At 51.1% G+C, this 19,065-nt stretch overlaps 8 protein-coding genes across 8 annotated transcripts; 5 read left to right on the top strand and 3 right to left on the bottom strand.

Moving 5' to 3' along the window:
* Positions 1-53: 53 nt before the first annotated feature.
* On the top strand, positions 54-2,694 carry N7529_001400 (AP-3 complex subunit beta; the record flags this gene model as incomplete). The annotated part of the gene is made up of 3 exons (XM_057236931.1): positions 54-93; positions 169-326; positions 385-2,694. The coding sequence occupies 3 exons, from the start codon at positions 54-56 to the stop codon at positions 2,692-2,694; spliced, it is 2,508 nt and encodes an 835-aa protein (XP_057101618.1).
* Positions 2,695-3,109: 415 nt separating this feature from the next.
* On the bottom strand, positions 3,110-4,768 carry N7529_001399 (uncharacterized protein; the record flags this gene model as incomplete). Its single annotated transcript, XM_057236930.1, has 2 exons — positions 3,110-3,506; positions 3,564-4,768. The coding sequence occupies 2 exons, from the start codon at positions 4,766-4,768 to the stop codon at positions 3,110-3,112; spliced, it is 1,602 nt and encodes a 533-aa protein (XP_057101617.1).
* Positions 4,769-5,428: 660 nt separating this feature from the next.
* On the top strand, positions 5,429-6,733 carry N7529_001398 (metal-dependent hydrolase family protein; the record flags this gene model as incomplete). The annotated part of the gene is made up of 1 exon (XM_057236929.1): positions 5,429-6,733. One exon carries the CDS (start codon positions 5,429-5,431, stop codon positions 6,731-6,733), a length of 1,305 nt encoding a protein of 434 aa, XP_057101616.1.
* An 893-nt stretch (positions 6,734-7,626) lies between these two features.
* On the top strand, positions 7,627-8,740 carry N7529_001397 (serine/threonine-protein phosphatase; the record flags this gene model as incomplete). The annotated part of the gene is made up of 3 exons (XM_057236928.1): positions 7,627-7,642; positions 7,701-7,934; positions 8,019-8,740. 3 exons carry the CDS (start codon positions 7,627-7,629, stop codon positions 8,738-8,740), a joined length of 972 nt encoding a protein of 323 aa, XP_057101615.1.
* Positions 8,741-9,040: 300 nt separating this feature from the next.
* Positions 9,041-9,754, bottom strand: N7529_001396 (RHO protein GDP dissociation inhibitor; the record flags this gene model as incomplete). The annotated part of the gene is made up of 3 exons (XM_057236927.1): positions 9,041-9,171; positions 9,230-9,601; positions 9,664-9,754. The coding sequence occupies 3 exons, from the start codon at positions 9,752-9,754 to the stop codon at positions 9,041-9,043; spliced, it is 594 nt and encodes a 197-aa protein (XP_057101614.1).
* Positions 9,755-10,969: 1,215 nt separating this feature from the next.
* N7529_001395 (KilA-N domain-containing protein) lies at positions 10,970-12,587 on the top strand (the record flags this gene model as incomplete). The annotated part of the gene is made up of 5 exons (XM_057236926.1): positions 10,970-11,036; positions 11,134-11,342; positions 11,401-11,563; positions 11,616-12,510; positions 12,563-12,587. 5 exons carry the CDS (start codon positions 10,970-10,972, stop codon positions 12,585-12,587), a joined length of 1,359 nt encoding a protein of 452 aa, XP_057101613.1.
* Positions 12,588-13,289: 702 nt separating this feature from the next.
* Positions 13,290-14,968, top strand: N7529_001394 (cleavage polyadenylation factor subunit CLP1; the record flags this gene model as incomplete). Its single annotated transcript, XM_057236925.1, has 2 exons — positions 13,290-13,427; positions 13,493-14,968. 2 exons carry the CDS (start codon positions 13,290-13,292, stop codon positions 14,966-14,968), a joined length of 1,614 nt encoding a protein of 537 aa, XP_057101612.1.
* A 756-nt stretch (positions 14,969-15,724) lies between these two features.
* N7529_001393 (uncharacterized protein) lies at positions 15,725-18,358 on the bottom strand (the record flags this gene model as incomplete). The annotated part of the gene is made up of 1 exon (XM_057236924.1): positions 15,725-18,358. One exon carries the CDS (start codon positions 18,356-18,358, stop codon positions 15,725-15,727), a length of 2,634 nt encoding a protein of 877 aa, XP_057101611.1.
* Between the last annotated feature and the right edge of the window lie 707 nt (positions 18,359-19,065).

Raw genomic sequence — 19,065 nt, 5'->3', positions numbered from 1 at the left:
ACACACCTATTTCCTACATTTAGCGCCCTTGGACTGGGCGCTCTAAGGGAAAGATGGAAACAATTTCCAGGATATCCTCGATGCTGGAAACAGGTATGTTGGATCGCTTGGATTTGCAAGCTACTCTATGTGGTCGGAACTGACCGTGGAATGTTGCTGTGCGCACAGCTCGAGAGCTCACGCTAGAGGCCGCCCAGTCCGCTGCCATCAATCGAACCTCAAGCACCGATTATTCTTCAAAGACATACAGTCCTGCACATATCAAAAAGCTCCTTGATAGCCGCCATGAGCGGGAGGTCCTGGATGGAATGCGGAGGGTCATCTCGGTACAGACCCCGACGAAAGTGCCGTATGAATCGCAATGACTGACACAATTCGCAACAGTTGATGTACCGGTCCGAGCCATCCCTCACCTTCTTCTCGGCAGTCGTCAAGAATGTAGCTAGCGCCAGCCTCGAAATCAAGAAATTGGTTTACATCTACTTGGTCCATCATGCGGAGGCCGAACCGGACTTGGCGCTGCTATCGATCAATGCAATCCAGAAATCGCTGACAGACTCGAACCCCCAGGTACGAACAATGGCGCTCCGGACCATGTCGGGGATTCGGGTTCCGGTCATCAGTCAGATTGTGTCGTTGGCTATCAAGAGAGGATGTGGGGATATGAGCCCGCATGTACGCAAGGCTGCCGCTCTGGCTATTCCGAAGTGCTATCGTCTGGATCCAAATACGCTACCGCAGCTTACGGGATATCTTTCGACTCTTTTGGGCGATTCCCAATACTTTGTCGTTGGCCCTGCAGTTGCGGCGTTCTTAGATCTGTGCCCGGATGAGATTGGCTTGATCCACAAGCCGTACCGCAGCCTTGTCAAGAAAATGGCTGATATGGATGAATGGAGCCAGCTGTCTACTCTCCGCCTGTTGACATTTTATGCGCGTAAATGCTTCCCTCGCCGAACTCGAATGGTTAAACAAGCAGACCCTGAGGCATTTTATGATGATGAGAAGCAGGAACAGGAAAACCAGGACAATGGCAAGGAACATGAGGTGCCAGTTCTAGATCCTGATCTTGAACTGTTGCTCCGTGCCTGCAAGCCTCTGTTGCAGAGCCGAAACTCCGCCGTCATTGTCAGCGTTGTCCGTTGCTACCTTTATCTTGCCCCATCTGAATATATCGCCTCGGCTGTTGGACCCCTTGTGGCGCTTTTGCGGACTCCCCAGGATATGCAGCACATTGCTTTATACAACATTGTTGCAGTGGCCCTGAGAATGCCCAAACCTTTTGCCAAATATGCAGCCCACTTCCTCGTTCACGCCAATGACCCACCACATATTTGGCGCCTCAAACTAGAGGTGCTAACTATTTTGTTCCCGCATTGTGGAAAGCACTGGAAGGGTGTTATAATCAGCGAATTGGAGCACTTCTCTAAAAGTGCAGACCCTGAGCTGGTGCGTGAGAGTGTTCGTGCTATTGGTCGTTGTGCTCAAGGAGATACATCCACCGCAGAGAAATGTTTGCGGATTCTGCTTGGCCAGATCTCCAGCTTGGACGGAAATCTTGTGTCAGAGTCATTGACTGTCATTCGTCACTTGATTCAACAAGATCCAGCCTCGCATAAGAAGACGGTTCTACAACTCGTCAAGAACCTTGGCACAACGTCCCATCCGGATGCTCGAGCCACCATTATTTGGCTGATTGGCGAATTCGCTGGTGTGGAACCCGAAAATAATATTGCACCCGATGTGCTACGCATCCTGATCAAGGGGTTCGCAGATGAGATGGAAATAGTTAAACAACAGATCGTGCTGCTCGGTGCTAAGGTGTACCTTCATCATCTCTTGCGGAACCCACCAGAGGAGAACTCAGAAGCGCCGGCATCAACAGAATTGGCAGAAAAGTCCACTAGCCAGAAGGAGTTTCACAACGAATGGACTGACAATAAAACCGAAGGGCAAGACAATGCCGATCAGCCCAAAGAGAGCAAAGAGGAAACTGAAGAACCCGAAGCAAAGCAAGCAGAAGAAGAAGCAGAAGACCGAATCACCTTACTATGGCGATATATCCTTCTTCTCGCCCGCTACGACACATCTTACGACCTCCGTGATCGCGCTCGTCTCTACAAAAACCTCCTAGAAACGCCTTCCTCAACCCAGCTCGCCAACCTCCTCCTGCTGGCCCCAAAACCAGTTCCTCACGCCCCCAGCCCATCAGAGACACGTAAAGACCTTCTTATCGGCTCTGCCACGCTAGTCGTAGGCTCCGAAGCAGGATACCACGGTTTGCGAGGTTACAACAATCTACCAGACTGGGTTGTAGCAGGACAAGAGCCAGACCCCAGTCTTCGCGTTGATGACATGAAACCCGACGCCTCCAGCAACCAGACGTCCACCGCGGGTGATCGTCTTGATAAAGCGCTTCGCGAGCATCAGTCCACCGCTGTATCGAGTCGGGTCCGTAATGCGGCCATGGGCGTTGACCCGACTGGGAAGAAGACGCTTGATCAGTGGCTGCAGGAGGAGGAAGAGGAGACAGAGACAGAGTCTGAAACGGAGTCTGAGGAAGAAAGTGGCGAGGAGGAAACTGACTCGGAGGATGAGTCTAGTTCAGAAGGGGACTCTGAGGAGGAATCTGAAGAAGAAACAGATTCTGAAAGTGAAGCTGTGCATAAAGAGGCTCAGCAGTTGCTTGGTTAGAATTGATATTTGGTTCATATGTATAGACTGCTATCTTGGGTAGCTATCGGCATTGGCCCCATTTTGGGTGGTTATATAAATCAAAGATGATGAAAATAAATCTACAAGCACATTGACTCCTTCATCGCCAGGACTCGTTTCTCGAGCCGTAACAAAACAAGCCCTGGCAATTATTGCTTCTTGTGGGAAAGTCGTATATGATTCACGCTAGCAACCTCTGAACTTACTTCTCTTTGCTATGAAAACGAAAGAATGGTATGACTGCACCTGTGGTAAGAGATTTAGTACAGTGGGCAAAGCCATTATGAACCATCAGCTCTGAATCCGAGCCAACTCCCTGCCTGGCAGGCAAATTTACTCTAGTTGCGTCGTATGTAGTTATCTCTTGCAAAGTTTCCAATTGGTAATACAATATTCACAGAGCCTCCTCTTTGCTATATGTGGGTAGAGCCTCTGGGTTCCAGTTCTTGAATTCTGAGCAGGGCAGATCCGCCTCGAACATCGCGTCAACCTCAAGAGCTGTGCGATCCTTCATCTCAGGGATGATTAGCCAGGTAATGCCAAATGTCAATAAGCACAAGCCTGCATAAACAAAGCCTGTTTTTCCCTTGAGATCTCCGGCATCTGTGTTGTAGATATATGGAAGAATGAGGTTGAACACCACATTTGACAACATATAGCACAGAACACCGATACCTTGGGTTTTAGCTCGTAGGCGTAGAGATGATGTCTCTCCAGAGACTGCATATGACGCTGGCCATGCTCCCAGGCCGCAAACCACGACGACGGCCATCATGCAGGCAGCAGTATACCTGTTGAACGTGTAAGTTGATCATATCCGAATACAACACAAGAAGGATATAACAAACCATATAACAATGTTTCCTGACCAACAACCTGCAATTCCCATGCTCAGCCAAATGACAGTTGTGACCGCCAAAGTGCTCAGCATCAACAGACGTCTTCCAAAACGACTCATGAGCCAAACACCAACGGCATTGGCGATGAGACCCAAGACAATGCCAAGGATCAGTACAATGATACTGAGACTCGACGCCATCCCAACAACCTGCATAAAATAACTAGCACTTGCCAGCAGAGGGACGCCAAAGAAACTGGGAACAACAAAGGAGAAAGCCACAATCATCGTCCGACGCCGATTAACCCCCTTGAAACAATCAACATATGCCAACTCTCGTGACATGGCCTCCTCATGCGCGATAGACAGACGCATCTGGTCAAGTAGCGCAGACACGTCGACTCGATCAGTGTGAAACCATGCCAACGCACGATGGGCAGCCTCCATATTCCCCTTCCGAATCAAATGCGACGGACTCTCAGGCAAGAAACAGACCAGCACAAAGGGCAAGACGGTTGTGATCCACTGCGTACCAAACGGAATGAGATAAGCCACCGCTGACGTCTTCTTCTCACAGGCATAGATAACAGCAGCCCCAATTAGCTCGCCGAGAAGCATGAAAGTCGGCGAGAGTGCCATCGCCGATCCACGCAGACTAGTCGGCACAGTCTCGGAAAGATACGTCTGAGCACCAGCCATAGCACCACCAACGCCCCATCCCTGTACCGTCCTTCCAACGAGAAACGCACCCCGTCTAGAGTTCATCTCGGCGGGCAGGTTGGAGCAGAAAGCGATGGCGATTCCAACAGCGCAGACGAAGCAGCTCAGCGCGAGCGACCAGCGCCGTCCAATGCGGTCTTGGAGCCACCCAGCGTTGACTGCACCGACCATTGAGCCTACCGGTCCGATAGCGCTCCATATTGAGAGCCATGAGGCTGGGATGATGTATGCGCCGTTGTATAGCTCGCCGAATTCGTGTTTGAAGTATGGTACTGCGGTGATGGTGCCGAGGATCACGGTGTCGTACCCCGTGAGAAGGAATGCTAATGCGAGGCCGAATGCACAGGCGACTATCTTGGGGTAGAGGCGGACGGCTTGCATCAGAGGCATATTGTCAGATTGAGGGCCATGCTCAGGGCTGGTGGGAGTTCGATCCATTTCTTGAAATGTCGTTTGGTCCATCTTTCGATCACCGCCAGGCTCTGGAGAAGCCATTTGGTGTTCAGATCGGCTTAAATTGATCAGAAGAGAATGAGTGTTCTTCCAACTTGCGAAAACAGGGGCGTCTTATACGCATCGGTTCAGACTTCCTGTGACATTGCAACATCAGCCCCGGAAATTCGAGGGCATTGCTGTGAATCCAAGCGCAATTTCTAGCCAATATCAATGCCCGGGGTAATCTCCATCACTTGGCTTTTCCACATATAAATTCTACACAGAAGCTCTGCTGTCAAGAACGCGGGGGAGGAAATCATCAGAACGCCAAGCATCGGCTAGTGAGCTTGATTGCCGAAGCAGCCAATCGCTTCACGTTGTTCCTGACTACAGTGTTGTTTCACTGGTCGAATTCAATCGATGGGCTCCACTGCAAGCGAGTATATCGAACCGAGCCTTGTTTTGACCGTCGAATTATGAAAACATACAATATTGTAGTCAATGTCGAGATAACCGAGGCTGGATGGATTTATCTATAGATCCGGACTAGCCGGAATGCCACGTTCAGTTCAAAATCAAACTTCTTCCCGTTCTCATTGCTTTTTCTGTACCTAGGTAGTCTTTACTGGAAAATCGGCTGCCTGATCGAACGGTGTCCTCTTCAACCTTGATATATTTCACCATAGATCATCGAATATCAAGCAACAATACTCCACAGACATGGATATCTCCCGAGTCATCAAGCCATGGAAACTCCATCCTCAACGGACGTTGGTTTTTGTGAACGCAACCATCGTTGATCCCGTCCAAGGCGAATTGATTCAAAATGCTACAGTCCGAATCTCAGACGGCAAGATCACCCAAATCACCACAGATGGCCCAGCATCCACAGAAGACGTACCAGAAGAGGACGTCATCGACGTGAGCGGAAAGTATCTCTGTCCAGGCCTGATCGACTGCCATGTGCACATCGCCGTAGTCCCCGGCGAAGCCGACCTACGAGCCTACAAAGACATGACCGAGCGAATCAGTCTACTGCGCCAGCCGCGCGTCCTCAAGTCCATGCTAGACCGCGGCTTCACCTCGATCCGCGACTGCGGTGGCGCAAGCCTAGCAATCAAGGAAGCCGTCGAGGATGGCGTAATCCCCGGACCTCGTCTCTTCATAGCCGGCTACGCGCTCTCCCAAACAGGTGGTCACGGCGATATGCGCGGGTCGCACAACGCCCAGCTCTGCTGCGGCGGGTCTCTCTCCGGCATCAGTCGGATTGTCGACGGCCCCGCGGAATGCTACAAGTTTGCGCGCGAGGAGCTGCGCCAGGGAGCGGACTTTATCAAGATTATGGGCGGCGGCGGTGTGGCTAGTCCCACGGATCGCATTGAGCATGTCCAGTTCTCAGATGAGGAGATTAAGGCCATTGTTACTGTTGCCCAGAACGCGGGGACGTACGTTACCAGCCATAGCTATACACCGCAGGCTATTCAGCAGGCCATTAAGCTTGGGGTGCGGGGCATCGAGCATGGAAACCTTGTTGATCTCGAGACGGTGCAGATGATGGCTGAGAAGGACGTTTTCCTTACGCCTACGCTCATTGCACATGTCATGTCCAAGCAGATGAATTTCCTTCCTGCAGATGGCGCAGCTAAGAACGATGAGGTTCTTGAGAAGGGGCTTAAGGCTATGAAGATGGCCGTTGATGCTGGGGTTACTGTTTGCTTTGGGAGTGATCTTCTTGGTCCGATGCATTTTGCTCAGAGCAAGGAGTTTTCAGTTCGGAGCTCGATTCTGACTCCGTTGCAGATCCTGCGCAGTGCCACTGTTAATGCTGCTCGGCTTGTTATGCAGGAGGATTGCTTGGGTCAGGTGAAAGAGGGCTTTGTGGCGGATTTGCTGGTGTTGGGTAAGAATCCTTTAGAGGATATTACTATTTTGGATGCGGTTGAGGAGCATGTTTTGGGTGTTATTAAGGATGGGAGAGTTGCTACTTCGCGATGGGATCAGCTGAAGGTTGATCCGAGACCTTGATACACATTATCTCGAAAGTATAAGCAGATAATATTAAATCTATTCCAATCATTTTATATCAGGAGATGATCAGCCTCTATAAATATTGGTGGAAAGGAGATTGGAAAAAGGTATCAAAGATTGTTCAAAGGTAGAAGTATAGAAACCACCAAGATAACAATAAGATATTTGCAGAGTTTCAATTTTTGGGACAAAGTGACACCTTTAAAGGCGCATACCTAGATCAAATGCAGAGTTTGAATGAAATTTTTGTGGCGATTGGCATAGAGAAGAGCCCATGTTAAAGCAGCTAACTGATAGTTGCCTGTGATGGTTGTGTAAAAAATCAAGCCAGACGTCCATGATAGTGGATCTTCTAAGGAGCTCTAAGGAGCTCAAAATTCTTAGGCACTTAGACGCCAGGTTAGTAGCATGCGATACATTCATCAGTTGTATCTCTGCCTTAAACGAATATCGAAGCTGAAGTTAAGTATGAGTTGTCGCAATTATTGTACTGACCAGTTGGCCTTAGAGGCCCGATTAATCAGGCAACCAGACACAAAGGCGGTGTGGCCCTAGCCGAGCATCGCTCCGGTGCCCGGGCTCATCCCGCGATTTGGGCATGGTACCTGGACTTCGACAGCGACCTTCTCTGGATTGAGGAGCTGTTCAGGATGCTTGTCAAATTGAAACAATCTCTTTCATTTCTCTAACAATTCCCAACCTGAGCACGCTAACATCCAAATTACCTTCATTTTGCGCAATCGAGTTTGATCGACACTCCACGGACTTCGCTCAGGAAATCTACGTTGCTTACGATTTGAGACGCTGTTCGAATAGCAAAAAGACACCCGGCCCTCGCTTTTACCTCGTCTCCCTTTATTTGGGCATTGCTGCATCCAGCATCCGCCACAATGCCTGGTCTTCCGAGTATGTGCCGCCGTGATGAGATCCGACGTGGACATATGCTGACCCCGTCGCCTCGCAGCCAACATCGACCTTGATGAGTGCATCAGCCGGCTCTACCGAAAAGAGCTTCTTGCCGAATCGGTCATCGAGGCGATCTGCTCCAAGGCGAAGGAGTTATTAATGAAGGAGAGTAATGTGGTTCACATTGCTGCCCCAGTGACGGTGGTTGGCGATATCCATGGCCAATTCTTTGATATGATTGAGATTTTCAAGATCGGTGGCTACTGTCCCGACACCAATTACCTATTCCTCGGTAAGTGAAAGACACTGCATCAGCGAGCGTTGAGCATGAGACTGTGGGTCTTGGCGTGAAAGGTTGCTGACTAGCATATCGCAGGCGATTATGTCGACCGCGGCCTTTTCAGTGTTGAGACAATATCACTATTGGTCTGCCTTAAACTACGATACCCTTCACGAGTGCATCTTATCCGCGGAAACCACGAATCTCGCGGTGTCACCCAGTCATACGGTTTCTACACAGAGTGTGCACGTAAATATAACAGTGCCAATGTCTGGCACTACTTTACCGATATGTTCGACTTTTTAACACTGAGTGTTGTGATCAATGATGAGATCTTCTGTGTACATGGTGGTCTTTCGCCGTCTATCCACTCCATCGACCAAATCAAAATCATCGACCGCTTCCGCGAGATTCCCCATGAAGGCCCCATGGCCGATCTGGTCTGGTCAGACCCTGATACAGAGCGGGATGAGTTCTCTCTTTCTCCCCGTGGCGCTGGCTATACCTTCGGTGCGCAGGTTGTACGAAAGTTCCTAGAGGTGAACAGCATGTCCCACATTCTACGTGCTCACCAGCTATGCCAAGAGGGTTACCAGGTTCTATACGATGACCGGCTAAGCACCGTTTGGAGTGCGCCGAATTATTGCTACCGATGTGGAAACTTGGCTAGTGTTCTTGAAGTGAGCGACACGGGAGAACGCTACTTCAACATTTTCGATGCGGCGCCTGAAAACGATGCCCACCGGATGGAGTTGCTTGGAAAGCAACAGCAGAATGCGGAAGGCGGACCTAGCCCAGTGATTGATTACTTCTTGTGATACCCAATGCTTCATGTTCATCTTTTTTTAAACCCTTTTGTTTTGTTTTTTTTTTTTTCAACACAGCACTAGACAGGAGTTTGGGAGAGCTTTGGATTCACAAACAGCAAGATATGCTACTTAGCATTTGAAATGAAAATATGTCACACCATGAATCTGAATACGCATCAACAATGAAATGAAATGGGGTCTAAAGCATCAAGCCAGCCCAAGAGGACGTATCTTTAACAGTTTTGTCAAAGAAAGAAGTTCATCACGCTTTGAAAACAAACAACCGCTCAAGAATTCAACGAGTTCTGTCTACCAATCCTTGGCAATGTCAAAGGACCACTCGAACAGCAGATGTTCATGCTGATCATCATCGAGGAACTTCGACGTGGCATTGTAGTGTCCGCGGGCGATCATGCCTGAAGGGGCCTCCTCCTCGGCGACTAAACAACGTTAGCATAATTCTACCGCAGAATAGTGGCATAAGCCGGGTAAACTTACAGATCTTCTCATAAATAGGCTTGACGTTGGTGTTGGGCGCATAGCTACCAAGCATTTCCTCATCCTTGCTAACGCGGATTCCCTTGCGCTTCACAACCTGAATGTACTTCAGACCGCTCAGGACGTCATAGTGAACCTCGAAAGTAGCCTTGATGTGGAACTTGGAACCCTCCTTGATCTTGAATGGTTTGTCCTTGAGTTCCTTGACAGCGTCGGGCGTGGCCAGCTCGATGACAACGTCTTCGCGGCCCTCAACCTGTAGAGAGAGTGACTTGATGATACACTTGCGGGGATCGTTGGGGTTGTGAATGGGCTCGCCGGCGTTCAGACCCAGCGAGGCCTTCCAGCGCTGCATGGCTTCATCGTCCTTGTCTGGGGTGTGTTAGAGTCAATGGTAGCTGATGGATGCTGATGCTGATTGGGAAGAGTCTCACCGAGCTGGTTGTACTCTTCGATGGTCTTCTTCTCTCCAACCTTGAACCCCTCGGTTTGGGTGGCGGCGAGATCGTCTCCGTGGTCGGCCATTGTTTTTAAGTGGGGTATGAACCAAGGAATTGAATGTAAACAAAGGACGGTTGGGTGGGGATGGGACAATGGGGGTGGAAAGTCTGGACGAAGGTGTTTATAGAAGAGGAAGAAATAAATCAGACCAGAATCAGGAGAAAAGCTAAGGTCCAAGTGCTTGGGATTTGGTGGGGTGGAAAGGCGGTGGGAGAGGGGGGCGAGGCTATTCAGAATTTCCTACTCCGTGTATAAGGTGCATATAACCCGTACGCATCGTTGATCCCGCACGGTTATATCGACTGAATTTTCTCTAATAGACTGTCTTTGACTTATCTATTCCTTTCGTTCTGTTGCATTTATTTGGGCGAATAGGTTAATTTAATGATCTAGGCCCCGACTTTGGGTAGTGGGGTTTCAGGGGGGATCATGCAACTAAAAAGGCATGGCCACGTTGATAGCGGGACAGACATGTACAATATAGTTTCAAGGTGTAGCATATAACTAGAGGATGTACTCTATATGCTTGTGTTTATGAAGACAATTTGTGAAATCTCCCTCATACTATCTAATCATTTGAACATCTTTTATTAATCTCAGCATTTCATCACTAGTGTATAATTCTTCCAGTAAACAAACCCCAACGTGCTCAGATGTGTACATAGAGATGGTCATGTGTTTGGGTGAATGGAGAGATAGAAGCAATCGTTGAGCATAGGTATAATAATCCACCTGGAGGTATGCCAATCTAGACAGAATATCTTCATAAGGATACAATAAAGTACATATGTGTACAATACTGTACCGAGTCGAAAGCAAAGTGGCAGGGAATTCAGAAATCAGGGATGAAAGGAATGTCACGGGGTCAAAATAGATTACAAAATACATTGGGGCAGAGGGAATTACAGTGTATTGATTGATTGACCAATCAACAATAATAAATACATCATCTGACCAACATCAAACCGGACCTTACCGGAACGAGTCAAGCCTCAGAACGACGCAACAATTGTTCGCGACTCCGACTTTCTCTCCTGATTATCTTCTTTATCTTGGGCCTCTTTTTTGATTTTGTTATCGTGTGATTTTGGTGGCGCAATTCATCAGTGTGCTGATATCCTGGGAGTATATTACCTTGAAAGTGGAGAATCTTGTTTCTTAATTTTTGTCGCTTGACGCGCTTGCTACGTGGCCGCGCATCTTTCCCTCCCCCGATCTTCATCTCTTCAACATCCCACCATGTCGCGAACACTCCCAAGAGATTTTAATCCTCACATCCTCCTGAGCGCTGAGGACGCTCCTACCTGTAAGTTTGATTGGCGCATTGCGCGATCGCGCGCATTGACTATTCCGTGCGCCTTTAATGGATGATCATCATCGCTAATCACCGTTGAACCCAACAGATGATGAGCTTCTTGTCCGCCGTCGTTTGGGAAAGACCAACCTTTCTGTGAAGCCATCTCAGATCGGAACCTCGAATGCGACTAAGCGTGAGAACCTAGGCGTCTTCGAGTACGCGCATCTTCGTGCTCCTTTGCCCAAGGACCTCAAAGGCTCGGAGATCTTCCCCTCGCACACCCCGGCGCAGCACCCGGAAACCTACTTTTTGATGGTGAGACCCCCAGCACGGCACTGATTTGGGATGGAACTCACTAACACCCGTCTTATAGCGACGCAGCAAGGATGGGTTCGTCAGTGCTACTGGAATGTTCAAGATTGCATTCCCCTGGGCCAAGGCCGAGGAAGAGAAGAACGAACGCGAATACCTGAAGGCTCGCGAGCACACCAGCGAGGAAGAAGTTGCTGGTAACGTGTGGATCTCGCCCGCATTTGGTATGTTCGGCTTGGTGTTTCGATCGATCTCCTGTCTGACGTTTCTCTCTAGCCCTTGAGCTCTCCAAGGAGTACCGCATGTACGAATGGGTCCGAGCTCTGCTGGACCCAACAGACATCGTGCAGAGTCCTTCAAGCGCGAAGAAGCAGATTACTCCCCCTCCCAAGTTCGAAATTCCCGCAGATGAGCCCGTTCTCGGCCAGCGCAACCGCAGAGGTCGCTCGGCTTCCCCCAGCAAGCTGTCTTCTCCCCGCAAGTCCCGTGCCACCCGCGTTACCAAGGATGTCACAAGCACCCCGTCCACAACTGCCGCCAATGCCAACCTGCAGTCGGCACTTGACATTACAGCAGCTATTTTGGACGCGGATACAATTCCCGAGCTAGGAGCCATCGACGGTGAAACAGAGGTGAAGGGATCTGGATCGCCATCAAAGAAGCCCAGAGCCCGCAAGTCAAAGAGAGGTACTACCGCAGAGCCTGAAGAAGAGGCCCAGGAGGAGACGAAAGAGCAGAAGAAGGAGAAGAAGAAGACCGAGAAGAAGGAAAAGAAGAAGGAGGAAATGGAGGAAATCAAGGAAGAGTCCGCGGTCGAAGTTGCAGTGGACAGCAAAGCCACCGAAGATGTTAAGACTACCCAAACCACGGTTTCTCTCGATATGCCTTTCAGTCTCCCTGAGGTTCCGTCTGCTGCAGAGACTGAGGACATGATTGCCCAAGCCAAGAGCATGGTGGAAGAGGCCATCAAAGCTCAGGCTGAAGGCACTCTCACTGAGTCATCTGTGAAGGTGGTGACAAAGAAGCGCAAGTCTGAAGAGGACGAAGATGAGGAGACCTCCGCGGAATCTTCTCAGCGGGCAAAGAAGGCCAAGATTCTCGAGAATAAGCTGAAGCAGGAGCGTGTCCGCAACCGCTCTATCTTTGGTGTTTCCGTGGCATTTGCACTTGCGTAAGTGATCCTGGATTATGCTTGACCCGACTGATACTAACATCATACACAGTGCCTCGATTCCGTACTTCTTCTAAGCCAGAACCCATCTAGTCTGCTTAGAACAACACCCTACATTTGGCTAGTCCGTCGCATGCGACAGTCCAGATTCCCAAATTTTCGCTTCTGACTCCCAATTCCCCTTGTCGTTACCATAAATATATTCCTCGCCGGCGATACTGAGTGCACTTGTCATTGACACCATTTTCTAATATTTTGCCTTCCTCTCTCCCTTTTGTTCTTTGCAAGATGTTCTTGTGCACTTGCAATGGCCCATGTCCTCCTATCCAATCCTCTTACCTCGATACCATTTCCCTCTTCCATCCTCCACTATTGCCTTTACCCAGCGGTAGCCTCCCATGTAGTCAGCACAATTCGCTTAATGACAATGATATTCTTTAATATCATATTTTCGAGCTATTCGTAACTATAGGATGGGAAATTTGTGTAAAACGCCCGACCTGAATACATGTCTGTAAATAGCAATGTATTTTCCAGACTGAAACACAAGTAACGTCTGGTCAATTAAGTTATAGTGTTTATATATGCAAAAGAACGTTGGTTAACCGTCATTTGACTAGACGTTGGATATAACTAATATCTAGTGCACACCCGTGCAGATTGGGTGCAAACATGTAAAACAACGGCGTCTTGAAGCTCCGCCCAATACAATCCCGCTACATTCTCCAAGTCTCGTCAATTCTTGTGCATATCTACAGGCTTCTTGACCGGCCGATACAATGTCGCTTCCCGGTCTAGAGCTGACCCAGCCATCGGAGGATAGGCCACAGGCCGCCGCACCCCCATCGCAAATCAACCTGACCCCAGGCTCCGAATGGCGCTTTGAGGTCGCCTTTGGACATATTATCAAGGTTAAAGTACGTCATAATCCCCAATTCAACGATCCCGATCACCCTCAAGATCTAGCTAACTCAATTTGCAGCTTCTCAATGGAACCGCAGAGCTTTTCGGTACAGAGCTCGCCGAGTCGCAGACCTACTCCTTCACCGGCACAAAAGCCGCAATTTACACTTGGCACGGCTGCGCGCTGGAGGTCAGCGCGTCCGAAGCGGTACAGACTACATCCGACGGAGTGACACCGACAGTGGGCCATGGCGCAGGCGGTTGCCAGAGTGAATACACGGCCGAGGAAACACCCATGGTCGAATACGCCAATGTGCACTTTGCGCTGGAGACGATGCGCGAAGAGGCGCAGGCTGTAAGCAAGGACGGTCCGCGCGTGCTTCTTCTCGGTTCGGAAAACTCGGGAAAAACCACCCTCGCGAAGATTCTGACTGCCTATGCGACGAAGATCGGCCGCCAGCCGCTCGTCGTCAACCTTGACCCGACGGAAGGCATGCTCGGCGTGCCGGGCACACTGACTGCGACTGCATTCCGGACTATCTTGGATGTCGAGGACGGCTGGGGAAGTAGCCCCATGTCCGGGCCCAGCCCGGTGCCTGTCAAGCTGCCTCTTGTATACAGCTACCCGATGCAAAGCCCGCTCGACAGCGAAGGCGCCGTCTATAAACCAATTGTGTCGCGGCTCGCGCTGTCAGTGACTGGCCGCATGGCCGAAGACGAGGACGCCCGCGAAACTGGAATCATCGTCGACACGCCCGGAGTTTTAGGATCCGACAAGCCCGGCAGCATGGACCTGATCAACCACATCGTGACGGAGTTCTCGATAACAACGATCCTAGTCCTAGGCTCGGAGCGCCTTTACAGCGCCGTCGCCAAGCAATACGACAACAAGCCCAGTTCCAGCGCAACGGCTGCCATCTTTGACGAGCACATCTCTGTCATCAAACTATCGAAGTCAGGCGGCTGCGCAGACCGCGACGAAGCCTTCCGCAAAGCAACCCGCGAATCTCAAATCCGCACCTACTTCTTCGGCAACCCCAATCCATCCTCCTCCCCCTCCTCAGCAATAACCCTCTCTCCGCACGCCCAGCAACTCGACTTTGCCGCCCTCCCCATCTACAACTACACCACGACCTCCGCCGACGAAGACGAAGACGACTACGACCCCTCCCAGCTGGGAACCGACTTCCTCCCCGGCGGCGAGTACGAACAGAAACAAGACCCAGACCGCGCCGTGCCCCTCCCCGGCGTCGTGGGCTCGTTTGCCGAACCTGCCTCACCAGACGCGAAGGATAGCTCCGTCCCGCTGAAAAAGCTACAAGCGCCGGCGCCCTCTGCTCTGGCGAATACCCTGTTGGCTATTACCCACGCGCCAGCTAATGCGTCGCCGGCGGAAGTGCGCGACGCGAGTATTATGGGTTTCTTGTATGTTGCCGATGTGGACGTGGAGAAGGGCAAGATCCGTGTGCTTGCGCCGGTTGGTGGGCGCATGCCGCCGCGTGCGATTGTTTGGGCTAAGAGGTGGCCCGGGGAGCTCGTTGGGCTTGTGGGATAGCTGTGTAAATAGCTGGATGGGTTGCATCTTAATGGGCGTTTGGGCTGCGTTTAGCATGTTTGTCGACGCTCTTACATACACTCAATACAGTTTACTTGAGTATTCGTGTTCAGTGGATCGGATTGTAATGTCGCTTGCTGGAAAGGATGGTGTCCGGGAGGTATGGCAATAGCAAGTATTCTGCTACAAAGTCATTAGGGCAAGGTTGGCTGCCGTGTATTAGCAACTTAAAGAAGATCAGGACGAGACTACGAGTCTTAGTTGAAAACTACCTGAGAGATGATAGTAAAGTGTTATTGAAGGGTTCGCCGGACTTTTCATGCGAGTTTAGCCTCTTCTCGGGGCAATTCCACACAAGGGGCATGGAAGCCAGCTCTAACTAATGATGTAGGCAATTTCAACCCAAGGTCATTGGTCTCGGCACCCGAAATGTATATATAGACCACATATCTACGTAGCTTCAAGGTGTAGAGTTCAAATATCCATACTGATATACATATGAAAATGCTATACTATACTATACTATGCTATGCTATGCTATGCTATGCTATATGATCTGCCTTGCTACCGAGTACAATGAAAACAAAATCCCATCACTGTACATGCCCCAAACCAATGCTCCAAGTATACACTAGGTATACACCAATGCTGCCAACCCCCAAAGATAAAGCCTAGTCCGTACACAACAAGCTGAACATGCCTCGAAACAAGAAACAAAAAGTCAAGTCCGTACATAGAACAAGATACACAGAGTCCCTACTCCCACCTCCTCCACTCATCAACAGCCTTCCTCATCTCCTCATCACACTCATACCCCTTCTCCTGTGACTCAAGCAACTCCTCCTTCCGATCCAAAAACCTCCTCTCGGCTTCAACCCTTCTAATCGTAGCAGTCGTCAATCCCTCCAGATCCCCCCGTTCCACAGCCTCCCGGAACTTCGCTCTCATCCTCGGCGAATAAAGCTGACAGCTAGCCTCCCTAGTCCTGCCAGGCCCATCACCCGGCAAAATGCGCAGATCCCGCGTCACCTTCCGCGCAAGCGAATAATTCTGTTTCACCAGCGGCCAAACAACCTCATCGTAGCAGTCCTCGCAGATACACATCTCCGGCAAACTAGGTATATAATGCCACGTGCTCAGCGCGGGCCGGTCGCGCCGACAATCGCGGAGGACGACCTTGCGCCGCGCGTAACTGAGGAACTCGCGCAGGTCGGGACGGCGCGTACGTTCTTCTTTGGCGCGCGATGCGGCGGCGTCAAGTAGGTCGATGAATTTGACGAAGCGCGGGGAGGAGGTCACGAAGTCGCAGACTCTTTCTTTTGGTTCTGGGGCGCGCGTGAAAGTTTCTTTATGTGCGGGCATGAGAATGCGCACGTTGCGAGCGCAGCTGCCGCAGATGTGGAAGCGCGGAAGGTCGGATTTGGTTTCTGGGTCGTAGATTCTGTACCAGGTTTGTTCGGCGACGACGCGGCCGGGGCAGGGCTTGGAGCCTGGTGGCGGACGTGTCATTTGGTAGAGGATCTCGAGGGTGGTGTGCTCCTCTTTGATCATTTGGGCCCAGGCGAGACGGGTCCAGGCGTTGGCGAAGGCGCAGCGCGTTTTTTGGTTTTCAGGCTTTGGGGCGCTTGGGATGAAGTGCTCTTTGTACCGGGTTTTCGCGAGTTGGCCCATGCAGGACGGGCAGATGTCCAGGTGCGTCAGTTCTTTGAGTGTGTACCAGTCTTTGTAGCCGGCCACTGCAATGGTTCGCGGACAGGGTGAAAGGCCTAGATTTACGGGGCGCTGGGGCGAAGTGCCTGGGTGCCGGGTGCCTGCTGGCACTAAAGATCTTTCTGAGTTTTGGCGCGGAGGTGATACGCTGGGGCGCCGAGTCGTGGGTTGTGCCGAAGGATTGACTTGTTGAGACTGGGGCGATGCGCCGGATTTGACCTGAGATAAGACTAGGGGCGGGGCAGGCTTGAACTTCTCAATCATCTCAGCCATTGGTCGTTGTTGAGGAGGGCGGGAACTAGACATTGACCGCGTTGGCGGCACTGTGACAGATTGTGCGCGAGAACGCGAGGCTGGGTCCTGAGACTGGGCCCGGTGGCTTGGAACATGCTCGTGGGCCGGGATAGGCGAGTGTGGTTCTGCAGCGGGTACTGGACGAAGCGCCGAGACGTTGAGGTTGAGAGGTTTCGCAGCTGGTTGCTGCTGTGTCTCGGGGTCCGACATGGATCCCGGGTCTCGTTGCTCTTGTCGCTCTTGTCGCTGCCGGAGTTTCTCCTCGATGCGTTCTGCGAGAGTCGGTCCGTTTGGCAGTGTCATCACAGGAGCCGTGGGGACAGGCGCTTGGACGACAGGTGTTGGGGCAGGCGCCGGGGCCGGCGCTGGCACAGCCGCCGGGACAGGCGCTTGGGATTGATACAATGGTCTGGGCGCCGGGACGGGCGCTTGGTATTGATACATCGTGGGCGCTGGAACAGGCGCTTGAGGTTGATACAATGGCCTGGGGGCTTGGGCAGGCGCTTGGTATTGATACAATGGTCTGTTGGCAGGTGTGAGCGCTGGGACAGGCGTTGGGACAAATGCTGGGACAGGTGCCGGGACAGGTGCTTGATATTGATACAAAGGTCTGATGGGCGTTGTGGGCGTTGGGACATGCACCTGAGATTGGTGCAATGGTCTGTTGGGCGTCGTGGCCGAATCAGACATATACCCTGAGTCTGTCTCGCGTCGAAAGCGCTCGCGCTCTGGCATTGGTCGTGGCGGTACTGAAGGTGCGTAACGAGCACTGTTTGAGCGACCCACAGAGGGTTTGGACTGCCGGTATGTCTCGGGCACAGGCGCTCCTCGCGAGGCTTGGGAAGAAGCATGCCGCGCTGACACGGTTGGTCTGCTCTGGATGCTATCATGGCTATCGCGGCTTTCATGGGTTTCGCGGGCACGACTTTCACGGTGATGAGAGGGCGGGCGAGAGTTCCCCTGAACACTGGGCTCGCGCTTGGGTTGCTGAGCCTGAGACCGAGGTGGGCCTCGTTGTTGGCTCGCAGCACGTTGCGGCATGTGCTTTGGTGGTTCTTCATCCTCAAACCTGACTGTGTTTCGGATGACCGGTTGCTGGAGAGGCGGGGTCGTTGGCCCTGAGCTGTCATCCGAGGATACATGCCCAAGGCTAGGCATGCTGGGAGTACTGCCGGGGGAGGTCGATGGCGGAGGCGACGAGTTGACAGACACTATTATTGGGTATTGGTCGACAGCACCCTTGGCATGAACACCCTCGGTCCCTGGTTTATCTCCGATTTTGGAAAGACCGTTCAGCTCCCTGGAAAGTGACTGCGGCTCTTCTTCGACGCAGGGCGCCGGAGGCCATTGAGAACGAACCCTTCGAGGGGTTCGAGAAGTAGTCATTATTGGTTGTAATTTTTGCCACACGACAAGTAGAAGTATGGAATATGTTTATTTAGAACGTTAGCCTGGTGCGATAACGTCTCGTGGAATAGCTCGAGAAGTATGGTTCATAGTAAAAATGGTGAGACTCGAAGAGTAAAAATAATAGGGGAGCAAGGACAATGAGCCTCGAGTGTGGAAAAGAAAAATTTTCACAGAAGTAGACAAAGATGCGCTTTAAAGTGTGCGCGACACGGGAGGACAGGGATATATATGCATTGTTTGATGGGATCGGGCACCACCCTGGGTGAACGAGCATCTGATAGGCCATTTAGATGATTGGGCGAGAGTGAACAAATAAGAGAGTGAACAAATAAGAATGGACTTCGGGCCGAAGCGACATCACGAGAGCAGGGATGGCATTGGAAACATAGGCCAAAAGAAACGGTCAAGTCGCCCATTAAGGGGACTGTGGCTATGGCAGCCTATTGATCATTGGGCACAAAGTGGAGTCCGGCTGTTGCCGTTGCGTTTCCGTTGATTTAATTAGAACTGAGATCAGACCAGTTATTGGGCAACAAACAGAGATTTCAAACCTGGGTTTCAACTGTTTTCTCCTTGTCAGGGGATGTTTGGAGATAATCCATATGGACTGCGTGGTATTTTGGTTATATGGAGTGGGGAGATCAGTTAGTTTCCACGGATGCAGTCAGCGGCAGATGATGCAA

Source organism: Penicillium soppii (genome assembly GCF_028829465.1).
Source record: "Penicillium soppii strain IBT 18220 chromosome Unknown utg000002l, whole genome shotgun sequence".
NCBI lineage: Eukaryota > Fungi > Ascomycota > Eurotiomycetes > Eurotiales > Aspergillaceae > Penicillium > Penicillium soppii.
Note: the sequence above shows the minus strand (reverse complement) of the source record. Positions and strands in the feature narration are given on the sequence as shown.